The sequence below is a fragment of the Cebus imitator genome, unplaced genomic scaffold (assembly GCF_001604975.1).
Source record: "Cebus imitator isolate Cc_AM_T3 unplaced genomic scaffold, Cebus_imitator-1.0 Scaffold507, whole genome shotgun sequence".
Lineage (NCBI taxonomy): Eukaryota > Metazoa > Chordata > Mammalia > Primates > Cebidae > Cebus > Cebus imitator.
The window spans coordinates 127,390-146,372 of NW_016107822.1; the positions used below are offsets into that span (position 1 = coordinate 127,390).

The 18,983-nt window shown below is 36.0% G+C and overlaps 1 protein-coding gene across 6 annotated transcripts in view; it reads left to right on the forward strand.

The window, feature by feature from the left end:
• Positions 1 to 656: 656 nt before the first annotated feature.
• NAV3 (neuron navigator 3) overlaps positions 657 to 18,983 on the forward strand; it is a 618,166-nt gene continuing 599,839 nt past the window's right edge. For all 6 annotated transcript variants that reach the window (XM_017513855.1, XM_017513856.1, XM_017513857.1 and 3 more), the window contains exon 1: positions 657 to 1,061. In XM_017513855.1, the coding sequence (XP_017369344.1) occupies positions 990 to 1,061 (72 nt within the window). In that variant the 5' untranslated portion in view covers positions 657 to 989. The remainder of the gene's footprint in view (positions 1,062 to 18,983) is intronic.

Below are 18,983 nucleotides of genomic sequence, written 5' to 3' on the forward strand. Positions count from 1 at the left end.
CTGTTGATTCGATTTTCTAACTGTCCTTGGAAGCCACTTTAAATTATCCCTTTTAAAAAAGTACTGTGCATAGTATATCTACAACCCCTTAAGGCACTTGACAGATTTGTTTATGTTATCCTTGTGGGACAAAATATGTAATATGAGTCGAGAAGAGTACAACTAGAACAAATTATGGGTTTTGATGTCAAAGCAATCTGAATCCTAGTTCTAGTCCTGTTACTTACTAGACTTATAAAAATGTGTTTACCCTCTCAATCTTTATTATGACATCTTAAAATGGAGTGATAATGACCATTTTACAGGTCCTTTTTGAAGTCTAAATAATCTATGAAAGGTATCCAGCTACAACACAGTATCTGGCCATATTGGTCCCTCTTCTAAAATTCTGTGATTCTATAAATGCAGAAATTCAAGAGTGGAATAGTAAAGCATACAGACAGGTTTGATAAGTAGTTGTGTCTTCTTTGTTACTTTTTAGCTTGTTATGTTAAAGTCCATAAAGGTGGAGAATAATGTCTCTCACCATTATTTTTAAGTCAATTGTTGTTTATACCTAAAATATTTTTAATTGAAAATTTCAAATAAGAATTTATTTTACTAATTGTAACAAAAAAGAGAATTAACTGTGTGCTTATTTTTTTAAATTACAGGTTTACAGGAAATCTGTCATTTTTTATTAAAATGGAAAACTGTGCAGAAAGAAAAAGATAGCAGTTGAAGTTAAAATTCCTGGATGACTATTTTGCTTTCGAGGAGTCAGCATTTAAAAACGATATGCCGATTTGGAAGGTCCTGGGAGTAAACTGCAAACTTTACTTTTTCCATTCAATCAATGGATTTTTTAACCGTTCCTTGGAGTCGATGAAGTTCGGAGACAGCGTGTGATGGGGAATGTGGCTGGCCTGTGTGTTCCTAGTAATTGCATCTTGGATTAGTTTGCTGCTTTTTTGAAGAGATTCCATTTTGAAGGGCGAGAACCTAATGTGATGGATTTATCTTCAGAAATGAACAGACATGGGAAGAATCCAGTAAGTCACAAGCTAGAAGATCAGAAGAAGGTAAAAGAAATCATTTCTCTTTGCTTAGTCCTTTTTGTTTATACTTAAAGAGATTTTTTGAGATTGAAAATGAATGTGCCTTATGAGATAAAATAACATACTCTTTCATGGAAATTAACCCTGCTGTATAGCAATGTGTTTTTGTGGGTCTGGATTTCATTACCAGTTGGTAATTTTGTTTCCAAAGTCCTCTGAATTTATCCATCCAGTGGATTGGCAAGGATCCCGCTGTGTTCTCTCACTCTTGACTTCATACTAGTGACCTGTGGAACTCACCCTCGTAGTAATAGTTCTCCGAGACCCAGGGTGAGGCGTGAGTCATGGGCACCTCTGCAGTAATGGAGTAGGCTAGAGTTCTCCTTAAAGAGAACACCTGCCTTACAGCCATTAGAAAGCATATGTGGCATTTTAAATTCTCCATTTTCATATTCTTGGGACACATCAGGTTAGGCCTTCTGAATTATACAGCTGGCCTGGAAAGAAAGTTGTGAGGCAACTGTGAGCTTTGGTTTGATTCTACATGATGTCGAAAGAACTGTTGGAAGAAAGAACTGCGCTTTTTTTAAGGAAAGGGTTTAGCGAGCTTTTTAGTAAGAAGAGGGGATTGAATACTAAGGGATGTACTCCATCTTCATTTTTCTGGCTTTTTAGAAACTCCTACCTGCTGAATTGCTACATTGGAGTGAGAACTAGCTAAAGAGCGCTTATCAGAAGGGTCACAGATGGTGCCCAGGGGAGACAGCCCCACTCATACTGAAATGTATCATCCTTTATAGTGCTCTATGGACTCTGTTAGTACAGGATAGGTGTGTGGAGATGCAGTAGCTATAGCACTGGCAAGAAATGAGAGAAAAGGAAGGAAATTTTTAGTTAGATGTGGATCTAAGGACCATAATTAAGCTTTATTTTTACATCTATCTTAGAAATATTGTTTACTATTCACTTCTCACATCCTGAAAAACAACTAGCTAGGTCTTTCCCAGTGGTGAAGGTAAGTTTGGAAGAGGCTGTGCTGAGTCAATGGCTTATTAATTTTGTTTCGCCTATATGGTCAATGCAACTAGCATGGGTTGTTTATTCTGTTTGTTTCATTTGTTGTGCAGTATAAGTTAAATATCAGAAAATACTAAAAACTATGAAATTCAGGGTGCCTGAAATCAGTTTTTGCTTTAATGTGGATATAAATTTCTATACAAATACTTGTGTTACAAATAAGTTTGTCGGTGTGTGTTCAGCCTGCTTTTTTTCCTGCTAGCACTAGGGTGTTATGTCAGAGGAGATGGCATGGTAAATTTCAATCTAAAGTGTTCTCTGCAATTTCACTACTAAGAAGCTGTTTAGCCATCTTTTTTAATCTACATTTTTATAACGTCCTTAACTCTGATGGTAATTTTCATACTATATTGGGTGGGTAAAGAGGGAGGGAAGTAATAAGCAAGTGATTAATTACAGAGTTATAATTTCTGATAGAGATCCTGCTTTTATGACAGAAAAGACGAGTTCTTCTGCAGGTGCTGTCTTTTCATTCCCTGGCTATGAGATATTTTCTGCAAACACAAAAGGGTTTAAAGCTGAAGAATGGAATGAATTCTTAAAGTCATACTCTGAGTTTTTTTGTATGGAGCTTTAAACAATGTTTTGTAATGATACTTGGTTTCCTAGGCCAACTCACACAAAACTGCTCAGCTCATAAATAATGTACTAATAGTTATAGAATTTAGACAAACCATGGAGCACCATAATTCTGTAAGAAATGCAAAAATACTACCTTGGTGATATGGCACAAGAAGACCCCCATCTCACTATAGCCTCACCTTCTCATTGGTAAGGGAATGCAAGAGGACTGAACGTTTTCAATGAGCAGTATGAAGGGTAGAAAATGCAGTTCTAATGACCCCTTGGCTCCCCCACTGCTGTGGGCACCTCAAAAGTAGCCTTGATATGTAAGATCTGCAAATAAACCAGAAATTTGATATGTATAGATAAAGATTTAAGATTCAAAATTTTTGAATCTTAAGTGTCATCAGGAACACCTAGTCTCAATAACACACTTTTCGTGAGTTTACATTAAAGAAAAAAAATGTAGCATCATAAATGTAGATGAAGCTCTGTCCATGGCCCTGCCAACACATCATTGCTAGTAGAGATTAGAAGGTCATTTATGTAATTACTTCAAGTGTTTATGGTCCTTCATGATGAATTAATTTAGCAGGCACAGTGTTCCACATTGATGAAACAGAATGCATTTAGCCTGACTCCAGCTTCATTGAGAGGTGAAGCATCTTTTTGATGTTACTGAAAAAGTGTTATCTTTTCCTGGTGTTTGGCAGATTGTACACGTTCAAAGTAAGATGCATTGAAATGGATTGAATAAGCACTCATTGTAAGCACTACACAACTGATCTCTTGTTCATCCTGCAATAAATCACTAGCTTTTGTTCTTAAGATGTGTAGATTTGTACTTATTATGTTCTGTTTCTGAGTAGAAACTCTTAGGATATATGAACTGCTTATATGAGTTTGTGAGTATGTGTTCTACTGAATGAGTAGGTGAATGTCAAGGAAGAGGTCATTTAGAGGGTGCTTACCATAGCTCAGGAATGTGCATGGTCCCTTTTGGTTTATTAGGATAGTATCTTCCTACAAGATAAAAGCTGCTTTTATCTCCTTAAGACTTTGGATCTTCTAAAAATAATTATCTATTCCTTAAGAATATAGATACCATTATTCAAAATTAAAGCATTCATTCAAAAGTGTTTGACTTTATGCATTTCTTTTAAATAATGTCTCATCACCTTGGTAAACCTGAATAAAGGAGCGCATATTTGAAAGTTACAAGGTGTCATATCCACAAATTCAGTCTGAAGTGCTCTTCATTATAGATAAACTTCAGACGTGGATCTTATAGGAGTCAAAGAGAATACTTCAAGGATCTTACAGGAGTTGAAGAAAATACTTCTAAGGTTCTCAAATCAACTTGGATTAATGTAGAACTAGGTGGAATTTAATGGCTTTTTTTTTTTTTTAATTCTTGTGATTTTTTTCAGAACTTTTAGTTAGTATTGGCCCATAATCCAGCTCTTGGCATTCAGGTTCTGGAATGTCCCATATGGGAAAATTATTGTGGCATCTCAGACCTCCTGAATGCCCATAATGAAGTGTTTTATTTTTGAAAACATGACTTTTTGAGCTTTGCACAGCCAATGCCAGTGAGGTTCATATATTGCTGCTCACTAATTTTGTTGCTTTGTGGGATTATTTCTGCAAAACAAATACAAAACAGTGAAAGCTGTATAGGTACAAATGATACTGTTATGTAATTAATTGTGACCTTGAACTGAAAAGCAGAACGTAGTAGATTTTACTGTTCATCTAATTGCAGCAGTTTGCAATTCAGACAGTCCTGGGACACTGTTTTATTGCTCCATGAATATTTTGTGCATTAAACCAAAACATCTGTCATAGTCAATAATTTACTAGGTAGTGATAAAAAGAGCAGGGTACACACATCAAAATTATGGCAAAAAATTGCTGTAAGTATTTGGCAATCTCTTGGTTGTATTTTGTTGCTCTATTCTCTAAACCAGAAAGGGATTAGCAATATTATTGTGTATATGTAGATGTATTTTACTTTTATGGAAATGTTTTAAGATTAATAAAATCTCAGTTTTTCACTTCCTAAAATCATAGATTTTACATATTAAGTTTGCCAGAGTTAATTTCATTTTGCCATGAAAAAGCTCAAGATAAATTCCAACACATCACATCCACCCTTCTATGAGACAGCAATTATTTCAGAAGTGACATATCCTGGGTATAGTGTTTGAGATGTGATGAATTATGTAAAATGAGATAAATTATTGTATTTGTTGATAGAAATAAACAATACTGATATAGAAAAAGCCTATTATTTTAAGGGCTGTTTCTGTGATTTTTTTGGATTTTTAAAATCAAGTTTAAGCGGGGTGTTAGAGAAAGCATCATTTTCATGTTACAATGAGTGCTTCATCAATGTCAGTTCAGATAGACCTGTTTTGCTCTTTGTCATTCAACTGACGTCAAGCAGGATTGTGGTCCAGGCGTGCATGTCTGTGTGTGACTGTGTTAGGTTACTTTAAAAATTTTCCTGGAAACACCCACTTAGGATTGCCAGAGCTCTACAGAGTAGAGGTACTTTATCAATTTAAAGCTAGCCTAGTTCTTATTTTGCTATTCATTTCATTTAGTGTGCTGATTCTTTTAACTTTATTTTTTGCATTTTCTTGCAGTGATGGCAAAATAACATCATATAAAAATCAAAAAGTGTTCTTTGGATTATTCTTGCAGTGTAGACTATTTAAAATTCTTTACGTTGGAAACTAATTGCAAATCTGTTTTCTTGAAAGGAAATAAGAGCATAAGTCAATAAAGAAGAGACAGTTTAGCAAGGATAGATCTGGCCCTTCTATTTGTTGATTTTCGTAAAGGACAGCCTCGTTAAATGAGGCCATTAAATGAGGTCATTTAATTACTTTTATAAATCTAGCTGACTTCCTTTTTAGGTATATATTACATAAGTCATAGGGACCATGAGGGATGATGAGGTTTCTGAAATAGCATCACATCATTTATTATCAGCCAATTCTCAAGTATGGCTCTAGTAAGAGTGAATTGTAGTGGCAGTTTCAGCAAAATGGGTTAGTCATCCAGTTGTTGATTATCTAAACTTTTCATTAAACATAGCCATTTTACAATGTTATTATATAAGCCTGGAATTAATGTACAGGCATAAATATAAACATCAAGTTCCCAAAGAAACTTGCTCTGCAATTGTAGCATACTGGGATGCCGATTAGGACAATTCCTAATTTCTACCTCTGCTTCATTCTTCTATAAGATAATGCCACAAACAGGTGTCTCTCAGTTGTTTTACCTGGCATTCTTTAAGGCTGAATTAGATGAAGTGACTCCTTTTCTACTCAGAAGTGATTCTAGAAACTTTTTTTTTCAGATCTGAACTTGGATAGAACCTCCTTTCAATTTTTTTCCACCATATCATACACATCTAAAAATTCACATGGCAGCACACACTTTTTGATGTAAAGGGACTTGGTTTAACAGAAAAAACTGGAAATGAATAAAAGTGATTAGGACCTAAGCATACTTCATGTTTTCACTATCTTGTTAGACTGTGTGCTTTCTCCTGATTGGTGGATTTAAGAGGTCAATAGATACAGTGAGCCTGTATCCACACATAAGTGAATAGATAAAATATACAGTCCCAACGTATATAACACTCAATATATTTTGAACATTTTGAAGGCATAATTATATGAAAATCTCTGAATATCAGTTACCATTATTTATAATTTTAATTATTATTATTAACATATAAGTTTACTCCGTTTTAATTCTGATTTTTCTTAAACCCCTTCTTCTGTCTTGATATTAACAAGTGAATTCCGGCTTTTATCATTTCATAAAGGAATGAATATACTAAGACTAACTTCTTTTCTTTTAAAATATGTCCCATTTGTTTTTCTGGACAGCAGGCTGCCTGCTAGTGAGCTGGGCCATCTGATTTAATAGCAATAAGACAGGATGGACAAAAACGTTTGTGGTTTTCTTACACAGGGACTGACTAATTGTCTCCAAGATTGATTCTGTTTCAAGAATATGCAATGCCTGGGATAAGAATTAAATGAAACAAAGCAGATTTAATGATATGTTACAGAAGTGGTAGACATTAGGAATTCTGCCCATTTTGCATATAATTTTTTACAGTATGACTGAAAAGTAAAAAAAAAAAAAATCAATATCTTTGATTTTACGAGTATATTCTGAGGACCAACAGCATTGCTGTCATCTGGGAGCTTATAGGAAATACAAAGTCTCAGGACCTACACTAAACCTATTGAATATGGGAATGTGCATTTGAAGATCTGCAGGTGACTCTAATACACAGCAATATTTGAGAACCATTGCCCTACAGATTGTTTCTGAGAGCACCCCAGGAGGATTAAGTTTTAGTTACCCAGCACTGTGATGTGCTCAGTAAGGTGGCCTTTATTTTCTATCTTCTGGTTTCTGTCTCCCTTCCTAACTCCCCTCCCAGTATTTCCTGGAATCATCAGCCAAATAAATTACTTGCACTTGGATCATTGCTTCGGGGTCTACTCTCAGGAAACCTAAACTATGACATTCTATATCTACAGTTCTGGTATTCATATTTGTTTCAGTCAGCTAATGTTGGACTCTGTTAGCACAGCTGTTTGGAATTTAAACTTTTCAAGAATTCTTTCATCCTTATTATTCATTCCTGTTTTATTCTTGGATATCCTAAGTGCATACCCAGACTGATGACAATATCAACACTTGTTCAGTATGGTTGATCATTTTTAAAAATAAACAGGCAATTTATAGGTGACCCACACAAAGAACAGCTGCTGCCATCACTCACTCCCTCTCCATTGTTGATGACCTCTGCAACTGACATTGTCCCAAGCAGTTGCTGACGGAGCTGCCAATACCTCTTTCCATGTCTTGTCTTTATTAATTAAAAAATAAACAAGACACAATTATGAGACATTTATTGAATCAGATGTTCGATGCTTGGAATCTGGGGTGGGTTTTTAGGCAGAATCTTTCTATTTATTCCTCTCTCTTTCTTAGACTTCCTTGTAAGGAAGCTATATATTAAATGGTGACCAAATGGAGGAAAAATAACTGGCATTATAAAAAAGAGTATGTGTATGAATGTCTCAAACTCCCCTAAAAGTAGATCATTTCTAAAAAGCTTTAGTGCCATAGGTCCAAAAGGCAAATCTGTGTTTTTGTTTTGTTTTTTTGAGTCCCTCAAAACTGGAATCACCAGTTTACTGAGCAGACCAAATACTAACCAAATAGTTGTGTGGATGAAAATGGACAGAGCTTGCCCAAAGATAGGGACCCTGTTAGGTGAGCTTAGCACAAGTGAGCAATACATTGAAAACAAGGGTGGTGCCCATGACCTTACCTTATTTTGTTCTGTGATGAAATAACAGAGTGGGTAATGTATAAGAAACAGAAATTTCTTGGCTAACAGTTCTGGATGCTGGAAAGTCCAATGCTGAGGTGTTGGCATCTGGTTAAGGTCTCTTGCTGCATCATCACGTAAGAAGAAAGAGAGAACTAGAGAGAGGAAGTGGTGGCTGAAATCACTCTTTTATAGCAGCTCCAACCGCAACCATGGAGCCCTCAGTACATAATCACCTCTTGAAAGTCCCGCCTCTTAATACTGTTATAATGGCAGTTAAATTTCAACATGAGTTTTGGAGGAGACTAATGTACAAACCACAGTACTACCTTTAGGAGAAACAACCACTGTCTCCTAATGCAACATTGGCTTACTAATTCATTCAAGACCAGATGAAAGTAGCAATGCCTTTGGGAAGATTCAGTAAAATACAGAATGGCAAAGAGTTAAGATGACAGAATGTACCATAAGACCACTTGAGTTTGGTTCTTGAATCTAACACTTTGTCAAATTACTCAACTTCTGTCTTCCTGCAGTTTTCTCATTTGTGTTATGTCATAAAATGATAGTTACAGCTGTTGAAACAGTGCTTCACACATGAAAAACAGTAACTGGTAGCTATTGGAGGTGGACTAAGGAGTTGGTTGTGTTCTCTCTTCTGGGGGCAGAATTGTTACTCCTTTCTCATCACTGATTTCCTATGGGGTCCCAGCAGTGCTAGCGTTGAATGGCTTCCTAGTTTGCTCAAACCACAGCACCCCATTTCATATTTCCCTCTCCAAACTGCATATAACAAACCATTTAAGCACTTTTAATACCAGTCTCCCGTAAATGTGAAGGCTTTCTTTACTGGGGAGGAGGATGGGAACACACACACACATACACACACACACACACACACAGATGGAAGTGTAACCAGTAAATCAATTCTTGATTCTCCATGCTAGATCCAGGACAGAATTTCCCTGTGGGTCTGGTCATTCTTCCTGGCTTCTATTGAGCTGCATCTTAGTGGTTCATTTTAGGCCATAACGCCGTCTGCTGGTTCCCTCGAGAGAGTCAGAGGAGAATTAGTGCTCATAATATTTCAGCCTAATATACAGATATAACATCTCTGAATTAGTGCTCATAATATTTCATCCTAATATACAGATATAACATCAATCACCTGTAACCAGAACCCAACCCTAGGGCTAGTTAGAAGTCTGTGTTCAAAGACTTTATTTATCTTAGGATAACACATTTGATAAACCAGAATACTTTATGCCCATGGCATATTGACAAAAGCAAGGTTACCCTTAATTCATCGTACATTTAAATAGTGTTTACCCTCTAAACCCTAAATATTGGCATTTTGTTTCTGTTTTCAAGAGGCGAAAAAGAACATTGAACATGGCAAAAATTCTCAATACGTGAACTGACTCATATTTTATCTCCACCATTTCCAAAGTGAGATAAAGAATGTAAAACTATAAAGCAAACATAACATTTACTATAAAATTCTTTCAACTTTTCTGTATATTTGAAAATATTTATAAAATCACAGAGAATATGTTAGTAAGATGTAATGCTTGCTTTCAAGATATTTAGTAGCAAAGTTATAGTTTCCCTGCCCTACTTCTCCAAACTTGATTCTCTCCAACAATGTAACTTGGGGATCAAGACGGCTTAGAGGATTTTTGAGAAGTTAAGGAAGGCTGGCCCAGGACTGCTATTACTTGTCTTTTAGCTGTACTATGTAGTCTTTTCAGATGTATTGGAATGCTAAACAGCATTTCTTATATGATCTATATGGAAAATATACTAAGAATTTTCAACAACTAACTTAGAAACCAATTTTAGGACTCCATCACACATGTATTGATTTTTTTTCCTTGACTTAAATATTCAATCATTTGTACATTCCATAGAATACATTTATTGTGCTCTGATTTGAATCTGGGAATGTCAGTTCCAAGCGTTAAACCAATAAAAATAAATGACTTTTTATAGTTAATAATTCTTCATGATCAATTTTTCATCTTTCATGAGACAAACTATCCTTTATAAATGTTTCTTGCCACATATTACAATGAATAGTGTAGCTGGTTAAAAATTAATTCAAAATGTGATGTTATATTGCTTGTTTAGAATCAATTTCATATGTGTATTTTTGTATAATGGTAAAGTAGTTCTTTTGTGCACAGTATGTGTGGCTGTTTGCTAAGAATGTTCTCCAGTATATTCAGAAGTTTCTACATATTGCTTGCTAGTTTCCAGTAAACTCACCAGGTTTTTTTTAAGTCATTGTTTCAGAACTTGAGATAGTTTTAATCCACTCGTTAGTAATTCTGTTCTTATGATGTATTTTATGTATTGGATTTTAACATAATATTTTACTTGAAGAAGGAAATCAAAGTAATTGCATACAGATTTAAATGATACAATATTTCGGCCAAACTCAATGTGTTTTTGTGCATTTATGGGGCACCTACTGGTGCTCTGTGGTAGGTAATGGTAAATCTACTATGCTAACTGCATGATTAATGGGCTTATTCATTTATACCCGTCACCTCTCCTTTGCATAACAATGTGGGTTAGACTTCTAGGTGCTATTTCAATAACACCCTACAATTACAAAGCGCTTTTTCTTGTATTTTCTTCCATTCTTAAACCATATAATTCTGTAAAGCTACAGGTCAGGCATTCTTTATGTCCATATGTGGGACAGGGACATGCTCAAGATCATAGAACTCAACCAGGTTGCATTTTTTTTATTTTGCTTAGTGGTTTTTTTAAATCCACTTTCATTTAGCACACTTTCTATGTGCATATAAATTACATATCAAATTATTTCTTCCTTAGTAACATCTAAGTTATTGATGTGTTGTTATAAGTACGTTTAAAGGACATAAGTTGACAAAGCCTTTCCATTTTTTCTATTAAACTTTTATGCCACATGAGTTGGCATATAGTATATTCTGTTTGTGCAAATGTTTATCAAGAGCTACTCCCCAAAAGACTTTGAAAGGTGTGAAAATAATCCAGATTTGGGAAGCCACAGTTCTCTGTTGATATTAAACTGGTTTGATCACATTACACTTGTGATACCTGAGAATTTAGATTTAAGTTTTTCCTTCTGTCTTATTAAAGGTGACAGACTTCAGAAAATTGCATTAGGAGGTTTCATTGTTAGGAAAATGTATTGTAGAAACACAGGTAACATTTAAATTTGATAATCTACACAAAGAAAATTTATCAACAGTCCACACAGACAGGGCCATGAGTTTTTGCCAGCCCATCAGCCACCAGATAACCCACAAAGCTTGGCTCCCTGGTCTCTTAGTGGTGCCAGTGACACATGTGAGTACACGCATGTATGTGAGCCACCTTGCTCTCCTGTAGTGAAGCAGGATGTTCTATTGGACCACGTTCACATTTGGTATTTGTTCATCATGGTGGAAATGAATGGGAAGTGGGGACCTGTCACAGAGGTGAGATTGCTAGCACCTCAAGGCATATCCACATAGTTTTTGAGGAAATATTAAATAAAACAAGTATGTGACCATTTAAGTGCCTTATAAAACATGCTTGATTTGTCTGACACACAATGAAGGTAAGAATAGTATTCTAAATAAATGGCTCCTTTCTTTTTCCACTTTGATAAATATTTTAAAAAAGAGCTTCATTTGCAAGCATTACACTTTCCTAAATTTGTGTTTTTCAAATGCTTATAGCTGCAGAGTACTCCCCAAAATGTGTACATTCAGTTCCAAGATGAGGCTGCCTCTTAATGTCACCAAGCCACATCGATACTTCTACCTGCTTTTCAAATTTTGCTGATGGTAATTAATTTCTACTTAATATTTTTCATTAAAATTAGATGTTCTCCTTTAAACTCTTACCAGCCGTTTGATTAGACAATATCATTAGTCACAACGTAGCAGATTTACCTCATACTATCTCAGTAAGTAAGGCCTCCATCTTTTAACAGTTGCTGGTATTGGCAAATTGTAATGTTTGTAAATAACAGATAAATAACACCTTGTATGTACATGTTATTTTCTAATTAACATTGGGAAAGGATCTAAGGTTATATTTTAAAAACAATGTGAACTTCATAATTAATGTGTTAATCTGCTTTGCTCTGTAAAATATTTTTAGGTAATTATGAATGAATGTAGTGCACCATGTGGTTTTGGGGGAAAACTGTAAAATGAAGATAAATAAAGGTGAACTCAGACATTTCCAAAGCACTTACCATATTATAAATTTCTTCCACATCCATCATCAGGTTCTAAATTAGTGGTTTGACTAAATATATGACACTAAGAGTTTATGTGGATATAGCAATGACTTTTTAAATGCCTGGTACATCCAGGTTTTTTTTTTCCATTTATTTATTTTATTGCATGTTTATCACTTAACTTCCTAAAACTCTGATGACTTTTTAGTACAATTCGAACTCCTTAACATGGCCCATGGGACCCTGCATAATCTCATCCCATTCCCCCTCCAACCTGGCCTCCTGCCACTCTTTCCTCAATTCATTCTCTTCCAGACATAGTAGCAACCCCTCTCGAAGTTCCCTGAACAATGCAAGTACAGTACTACCTGCCTTCTTACCTTAAGGCCTTTGTACTGACTGCCCTTTCTGCCTGGAATATTCGTTGCTTTATTTTTTGCATGGGTGGCTGCTGCGTCATCATTCATGTATCCGGTATTACTGTAATTTCCTCAAGAAACTGGCTTCTGACCACTCGGCTATTATGTTCTATTCTAGCACCTTACTGGCTGCCTTCTTAACAATGATTCAGTTTGTATTATTACTCATGGATTGTTTGTTTGCAGTCAGCCTCTGCCTGGTCAGGGACATTGCTTGTCTCAGTCATCCTCGTACTGATACCTTGATTTTGATACATTAATCAGGAACTTTTGCTATGGCACAAAGAAGAAAAGTCTCTGTGGTTCCATAAACTACCGTTTATTCAGCAAACGTTTAATGAGCACTTATCAAATTGGGTTGTAATTTTTTTATAAAAGGTAAAAAAAAAAAATAAGCTAAACACTGAGCTTGTTCCAAAGCAGTTCTCAAAGTATAGTATACCAAAAATATACAAACATATATATATATATATATATTTTTTTTTAAGGAAAATTTTAAATCAGAGCCTCTTTACTTAGATTAAATACTTATGGGTATGCTATCTCTACATACCCATGGACCTTTATTTCTTCCTATGAGGGAAAGGAAGAACTTTCAAAGCAAGGCTATCAAAGCAGCCGCCTGCATTTTCTATTGACTCTCCAAATCCTTCTGACTCTTACAAGTGAGAAAAATGACAGGTTTAAATGTTTTACAATTTCCATTACAAATTACCTAGCTGTTTAATTATGAATTCATCCATGATATTTTATAGGCAGAAGTGATGGCATACTTAGGATTCAGAATTTTGGATACGGACGGTATGTGCTATTTAGACTCTCAATCTATGTATATAGGTTGTAGAAAAAATTAAAGGCTAAAGTTATTTAACATTTAGTATTTCATTCCCTTCCCCCCACCCCCCGCAAACAAAACGTAGGGTAAAACGATGGTCAAATTTTCTTTAGGTTTTGAAATGATTAAGCATGCCTGCAGCTACTATTTAAACACAGAATCTAGTATCTCATTCTTGAGTGGTATTCAAGAACCCTGAGGGATGATACAATTGAAAGTAGGGAGGGGCAGCATCAGTCCTGCTACACATCCAAGTCAGGATAAACCCCACTCTCACATGTCTATGCCATTGTTTTTTGCTGGCAGATGGTGCTGGCAGGTGTTTCTGCATTGCCTGACTGGTGATGCCTGTCTATTGCTGGTCCAGGATGGTCTCAGAGAGAAGACGATCCTGCTTCCTAGGGCTAAGCTGGATGGTGCTTCAGCAACTGTAGCTGCAGTGCCCAGTGTTTATCCTCTTCAGGTCACATACATAACTGCCTCTAAGGTATCTGCTGGCACCGGAAACCCTGCATCAAACCCGTTTCCAGGGTCTTCACTCCTAAATGTCAGCCACCGTTTTTCTTTTCTACCCTCAAACACAGCACGTTTGATTGTATTTCCTTTACCTGGGTAGTGGGCTTCTAGGAAAATTTCCTAGCACCCTAGACAGAGTTGGTTTCAATGACTCCAAGACAAATTCTCAGAAACTCTCTTGTTAGAAAAGGAAAAAGACAAGAATGAAAACACATTATTCTCTGGTAGGACAGGGGAGGGGTATGGATGGTTTGGGATGAAATTGTTCTACCTCAGATCATCAGACATTAGATTCTCGTAAGGATCACGCAACCTATCTCCCTTGCATGTGTAGTTCACAATAGGGATCCTGCTCACTCCTATGAGAATCTAATGCCTCGGCTGATCCTATAGGAGGCAGAGCTCAGACAGTAATGCTCCTCACCTGCCACTCACCTCTTGCTGTGCAGCCAGGTCCCCAACAGGCCACGAACCAGTACAGGTCCAGCCTGGGGGGTGGGCACCCATGATATAAAGTATATGAAGTCAGTAGACTTTTTTATTTCCTAATCTCTGAAATACTATAAATGTCTATTCTCAAAAATCTGCTGGAAGGTTATAATTTCCACTGATAACTGACTCCTGGTGCTCTATTCTGTAACATCTTATAATACCAATTGGCCAAGAGTATTAAGATTTTTTCCTGGAAGGGGAATTTTATTTTTGATGCTTGAAAAAGCACTTTCCCAGATAAGAAAATAAATATTATAATCAGCTTTTTATACGCTTGTTTTACATGGCAATATTCTTTCCAAAATTCAGAAAAACTAGGGTTTCATTAGCACGCACTGTTATTTTATTTTTGCTCAAAGATAATGGGCTTTTTATATACTTGTTTACAAACATAATTAAAAAATGGGCTTTTGTAGAGAGGAATTTAGTTCTAATAGAATGTTGATTAACTGAAGTGTTATTTGGTTTTTTCTTAATGTCGTAGAGAGCATCTAATAGAAGTTTAGGATTTTTTTCCTAAGAGAAAGTAAAGCTAGAGCAACTAACTATTGCAAAATAGGAACCGGAGCTTGGAAAAGATTTGAAAGGTCTGTCTGTGCTGACTGATACAGTATTCACTCACACATGTGGCTGGTTAGATTTAAATTAATCAAAATTAAATTAAAAATTCAGTTATTCAGTTGCACTAGCTATGTTTCAAGTGCTCAGTCATCACATGTGGCTAGTGGCTGTTGTGTTGGACAGAACGTGTATAGAACATTTTTATCTGTGCAGAAAGTTCTATAGGACAGCACTGCTGATATGTTCTGATGAGAATGCAATGTAGAATCAGAGTGAGAGTTTGATCAATGAAAGTCAGAGGAACGAGAACAGTTATGGAGTGTTTGAAAGGATTTTAGAGGTGAGTTAGACCAATTATTAAATTAGTGAATGAATTATTTATATTACTTATTTTTGCTTATGTAAAGTAACCAGAAGCTCCCAACCTTAAGAAACACATGCATAAGCAGTGAATGAGATAATCAGTTTTGCATCATCCATATAACAAGTTGAATTATCATAAATTATTATCTAAAATAAGTTATTTGATAATAAATTTTCACTGTTGAACTAATGTGCAGACTTTCCAAAAATGCTTTCCATGATCTCATGGGGGATGAAATGCTGTTTCAAATTTTCAAATACAATAAGGTCAGCCAACAAATTAGCATCAGAGCAAAAGTATTGAGGTAAAAAGAACCCATAAAATACTTATAAAAATACATGCATAATCTTTTCCATAATTTTAGCAAATGATTTAAAATCATGATTATATGCATTTATATGATAGTACAACTCATCTGTCACATATACTTATTGTCTTCTTGCCAAATGATAAGATCAGCAGAGCCATATGTTTCGTAAGCTCTTTTTGGACAGAAATTTTGCTAAAGCTAGGACAAGTAAAATGTTAATCAGCAAAGAAATCATTAGTTAAATTTATATTCCAAGCAGTGTTGTTCAAAAATATATATTATAGAAGTTCATTTTCATTGAATTAGACAGATGACTTTAGGTACAAAATGTAAAATTAAAGGAGTCACAGAAAAGCTTGGTGAAACCATTACATTTGTTAAGAATGAAAGATTAGCATGCAGTTTAATGATACAAATAAGATGCATGAATACTTAATTTGCCAGGAATGTTAAGTTTTAGTAGACTGAAGTTGGAGTGTTCCGTGAAATAGTTACAGAATTTTAAAGCCAATGAAAACCTTAGAGAGTACATAGATCACTCTGTAAATGAGGAATCTGAGGCCCAGAGCAGCTGTGTAACCTTACCAAGGTTAACTGCTGGATAACGTTACAGTTGTGACCAAAGACACATATATAATAGTTTCCAGTCCATCAAGTAGATTCTATTATATTTAAATCGGGCTGTCCAATATAATGTTTAACATTGTACAGTTTCCAAATATATTTTAAACATTAATTTGTGCATACCAATCATTCCCAAATTTAACATACTTAGAAAAGCTAGCCATAATGGTATGGGTCAGTAAATATATCTGTAACTTGAGATGAGATCTCACTCTGCCACCTAGGCTGAAGTGCAGTGGTGCGATCACAGCTCATGGCAGCCTTGACTTCATAGGCCCAAGTGATCTGTCTCAGCCTTCTGAGTAGCTGGGACTACAGGTGTACACCACCATACCCAGCTTTTTTGTTTGTTTGTTTTTTGGTAGAGAAAGGATCCCACTATGTTGCCCAGGCTGGTCTTGAACTCCTGAGCTCAAGCGATCATCCTGCCTTGTTCTTCTAAATTGCTGGGATTACAGGTGTGAGCAACCACAGCCAACCAATAAGTATTTACTTTTGACCAGTAATAGGGTAGGAGCAACCCCATGGAGCACTTAAGTTGAGCTTCATTTGCCTTCTCTTTGGTGCTTTCTCATACTGGTGTTTACACCACAACTGATGTTGCATTTTTCATGGATAGCTTTGTTTCTAATCACAAGGTTTTAGGTACCTAAGCCCCAGGCACTAAGCATTCCTGTATCCCCAGTTCCTAGCCTAGGATCTAGTGCAGACTACCTATTGTGTGTGTTGAATGAATGAGTGATTATAATCCCCTCCTTTTCAATAGGGATCTTATTTTGTCAAGTACTTATAAATAAAGTAATTCACATGAAAAGTACAGGTATGTATTGTGAAAATACCTTTTTAAGAAAAATTATAATTTTAACAAAATATTTGAGAAGAACAAAATTCGATAACTTTGATTCTGTTTGTAAAATGTTAAATCGCTTTTGGACTAAAGTTTTAGTGGGCTCTATGCATATTAAGCAGTAGGGAATGAAGGTAGTTGTCTGTATGTTAGGACTGGACACAGCAAAGCTGTACCTGGGAATGAGAGCTAAGAGTCCTGCACCCTGGACTAAGCTTCTAAGGTGTTATAGAAGCTTCAATCTCCATCAAAGCCAAAGCAGCCTGGAATCACAGAGAATACAGATAAAAGATCTAAATACTAAGATAAAAATTACTCCAGGAAGGAAACACTTATAATTTTTCTCTTGTAGGACAAGCTTGGCAGCATGAAATAGTATGAAAAACACTTTGGGAAGAGGAAGACAATAGTTCAAATCCTGACTCCATCACTTAATAGCTCTGTGAATTTTGTTCAATGAATTAATCACATTGAACCTCAACTTCAGACCTCCTGTCTTCTTCTGAGCCTTCCAAACTGTTCCAACCTCTGTCTGTTACCCAGTTCCAATGTCACTTCCATGTTTTGAAGTATCTGTATAGTAGCACCCCACTCTCTGTGGTACCAATTTACTGTATTAGTATTCTGTTCTCCCTCTGCTGTAAGGACATACCTGAGACTGGGTAATTTATGAAGGAAAGAGGTTTAATTTGACTAACAATTCCACAGGGCTGGGGAGACCTCAGGAAACTTACAATCATGGCAGTAGGGGAAGCAAACACATTCTTCTTCACATGGAGACAGGAAGGAGAAGAATGAGAGCTAAGGGAGAAGCCCCTTCTAAAACCATCAGATCTCATAAGAATGTACTCACTATTGTGAGAATAGCATGGGGGAAACTGCCCCCATGATTCAATCACCTCCCACCAGGTCCCTCTTGCCCCATACGGGGATTATGGGAACTATAATTCAAGATAAGATTTGTGTGGGAACACAACCAAACCATATCAGACATCTTAAATTTACTCTGAATTTCATTGTCCACCAAGTATATTTTCCAAAGCGTAGAGGTTAAGAGCACAGGCTTTGGAGTTAGCTTGGGTTTGGATACCATTGATCCTCTTCCCTAGCTATATCATCTTGATCAATTTGATTAATCACATTTATCTGTAAAATTGAGACAATAACAGTTTTTTCTAATAGGGTAAGAGAGATAATGTATGTAAGCTTGGAACAAAGTATGCCTCCATTAAAGATTAGTTTTATTGGCTACTATAACTCCTGCATGTACAACTAAAACACAACCTTAAATCTCTAAAATGAAGAAAAAGTTGTCTATATATAAATTAGAGTCATCATTTTACATCATAAATGGCAAAGGATCCCCAGTAGAGGCTGTGCGCTTAAATTTGCATTTGGCAGTTTCTGTCAGGATTTAGGATGGCAGAGGTTGGATGGGTGGAGGACAGAGCCATGGATGATTCACCAGTGAGTAAGCTCCTGGCCTGCCTTTTGCTCAAACAAAAGCCTGATAAGATGAGATGGCTCAACAGCAAATTATCTAGCAGAAGGAATGAATTTAAGACCCCCACACTGAAGTTGGAGGCCATTATCCTTAGCCAACTAACACAGGAACATAAAACCAAATACAGCATGTTCTTACTTATGAGTGGAGCTAAATGATGAGAACATTTGAACACATAGAGGGGAACAATACACACTGGGGTTATCGGAAGGCGGAGGGTGGGAGGAGGGA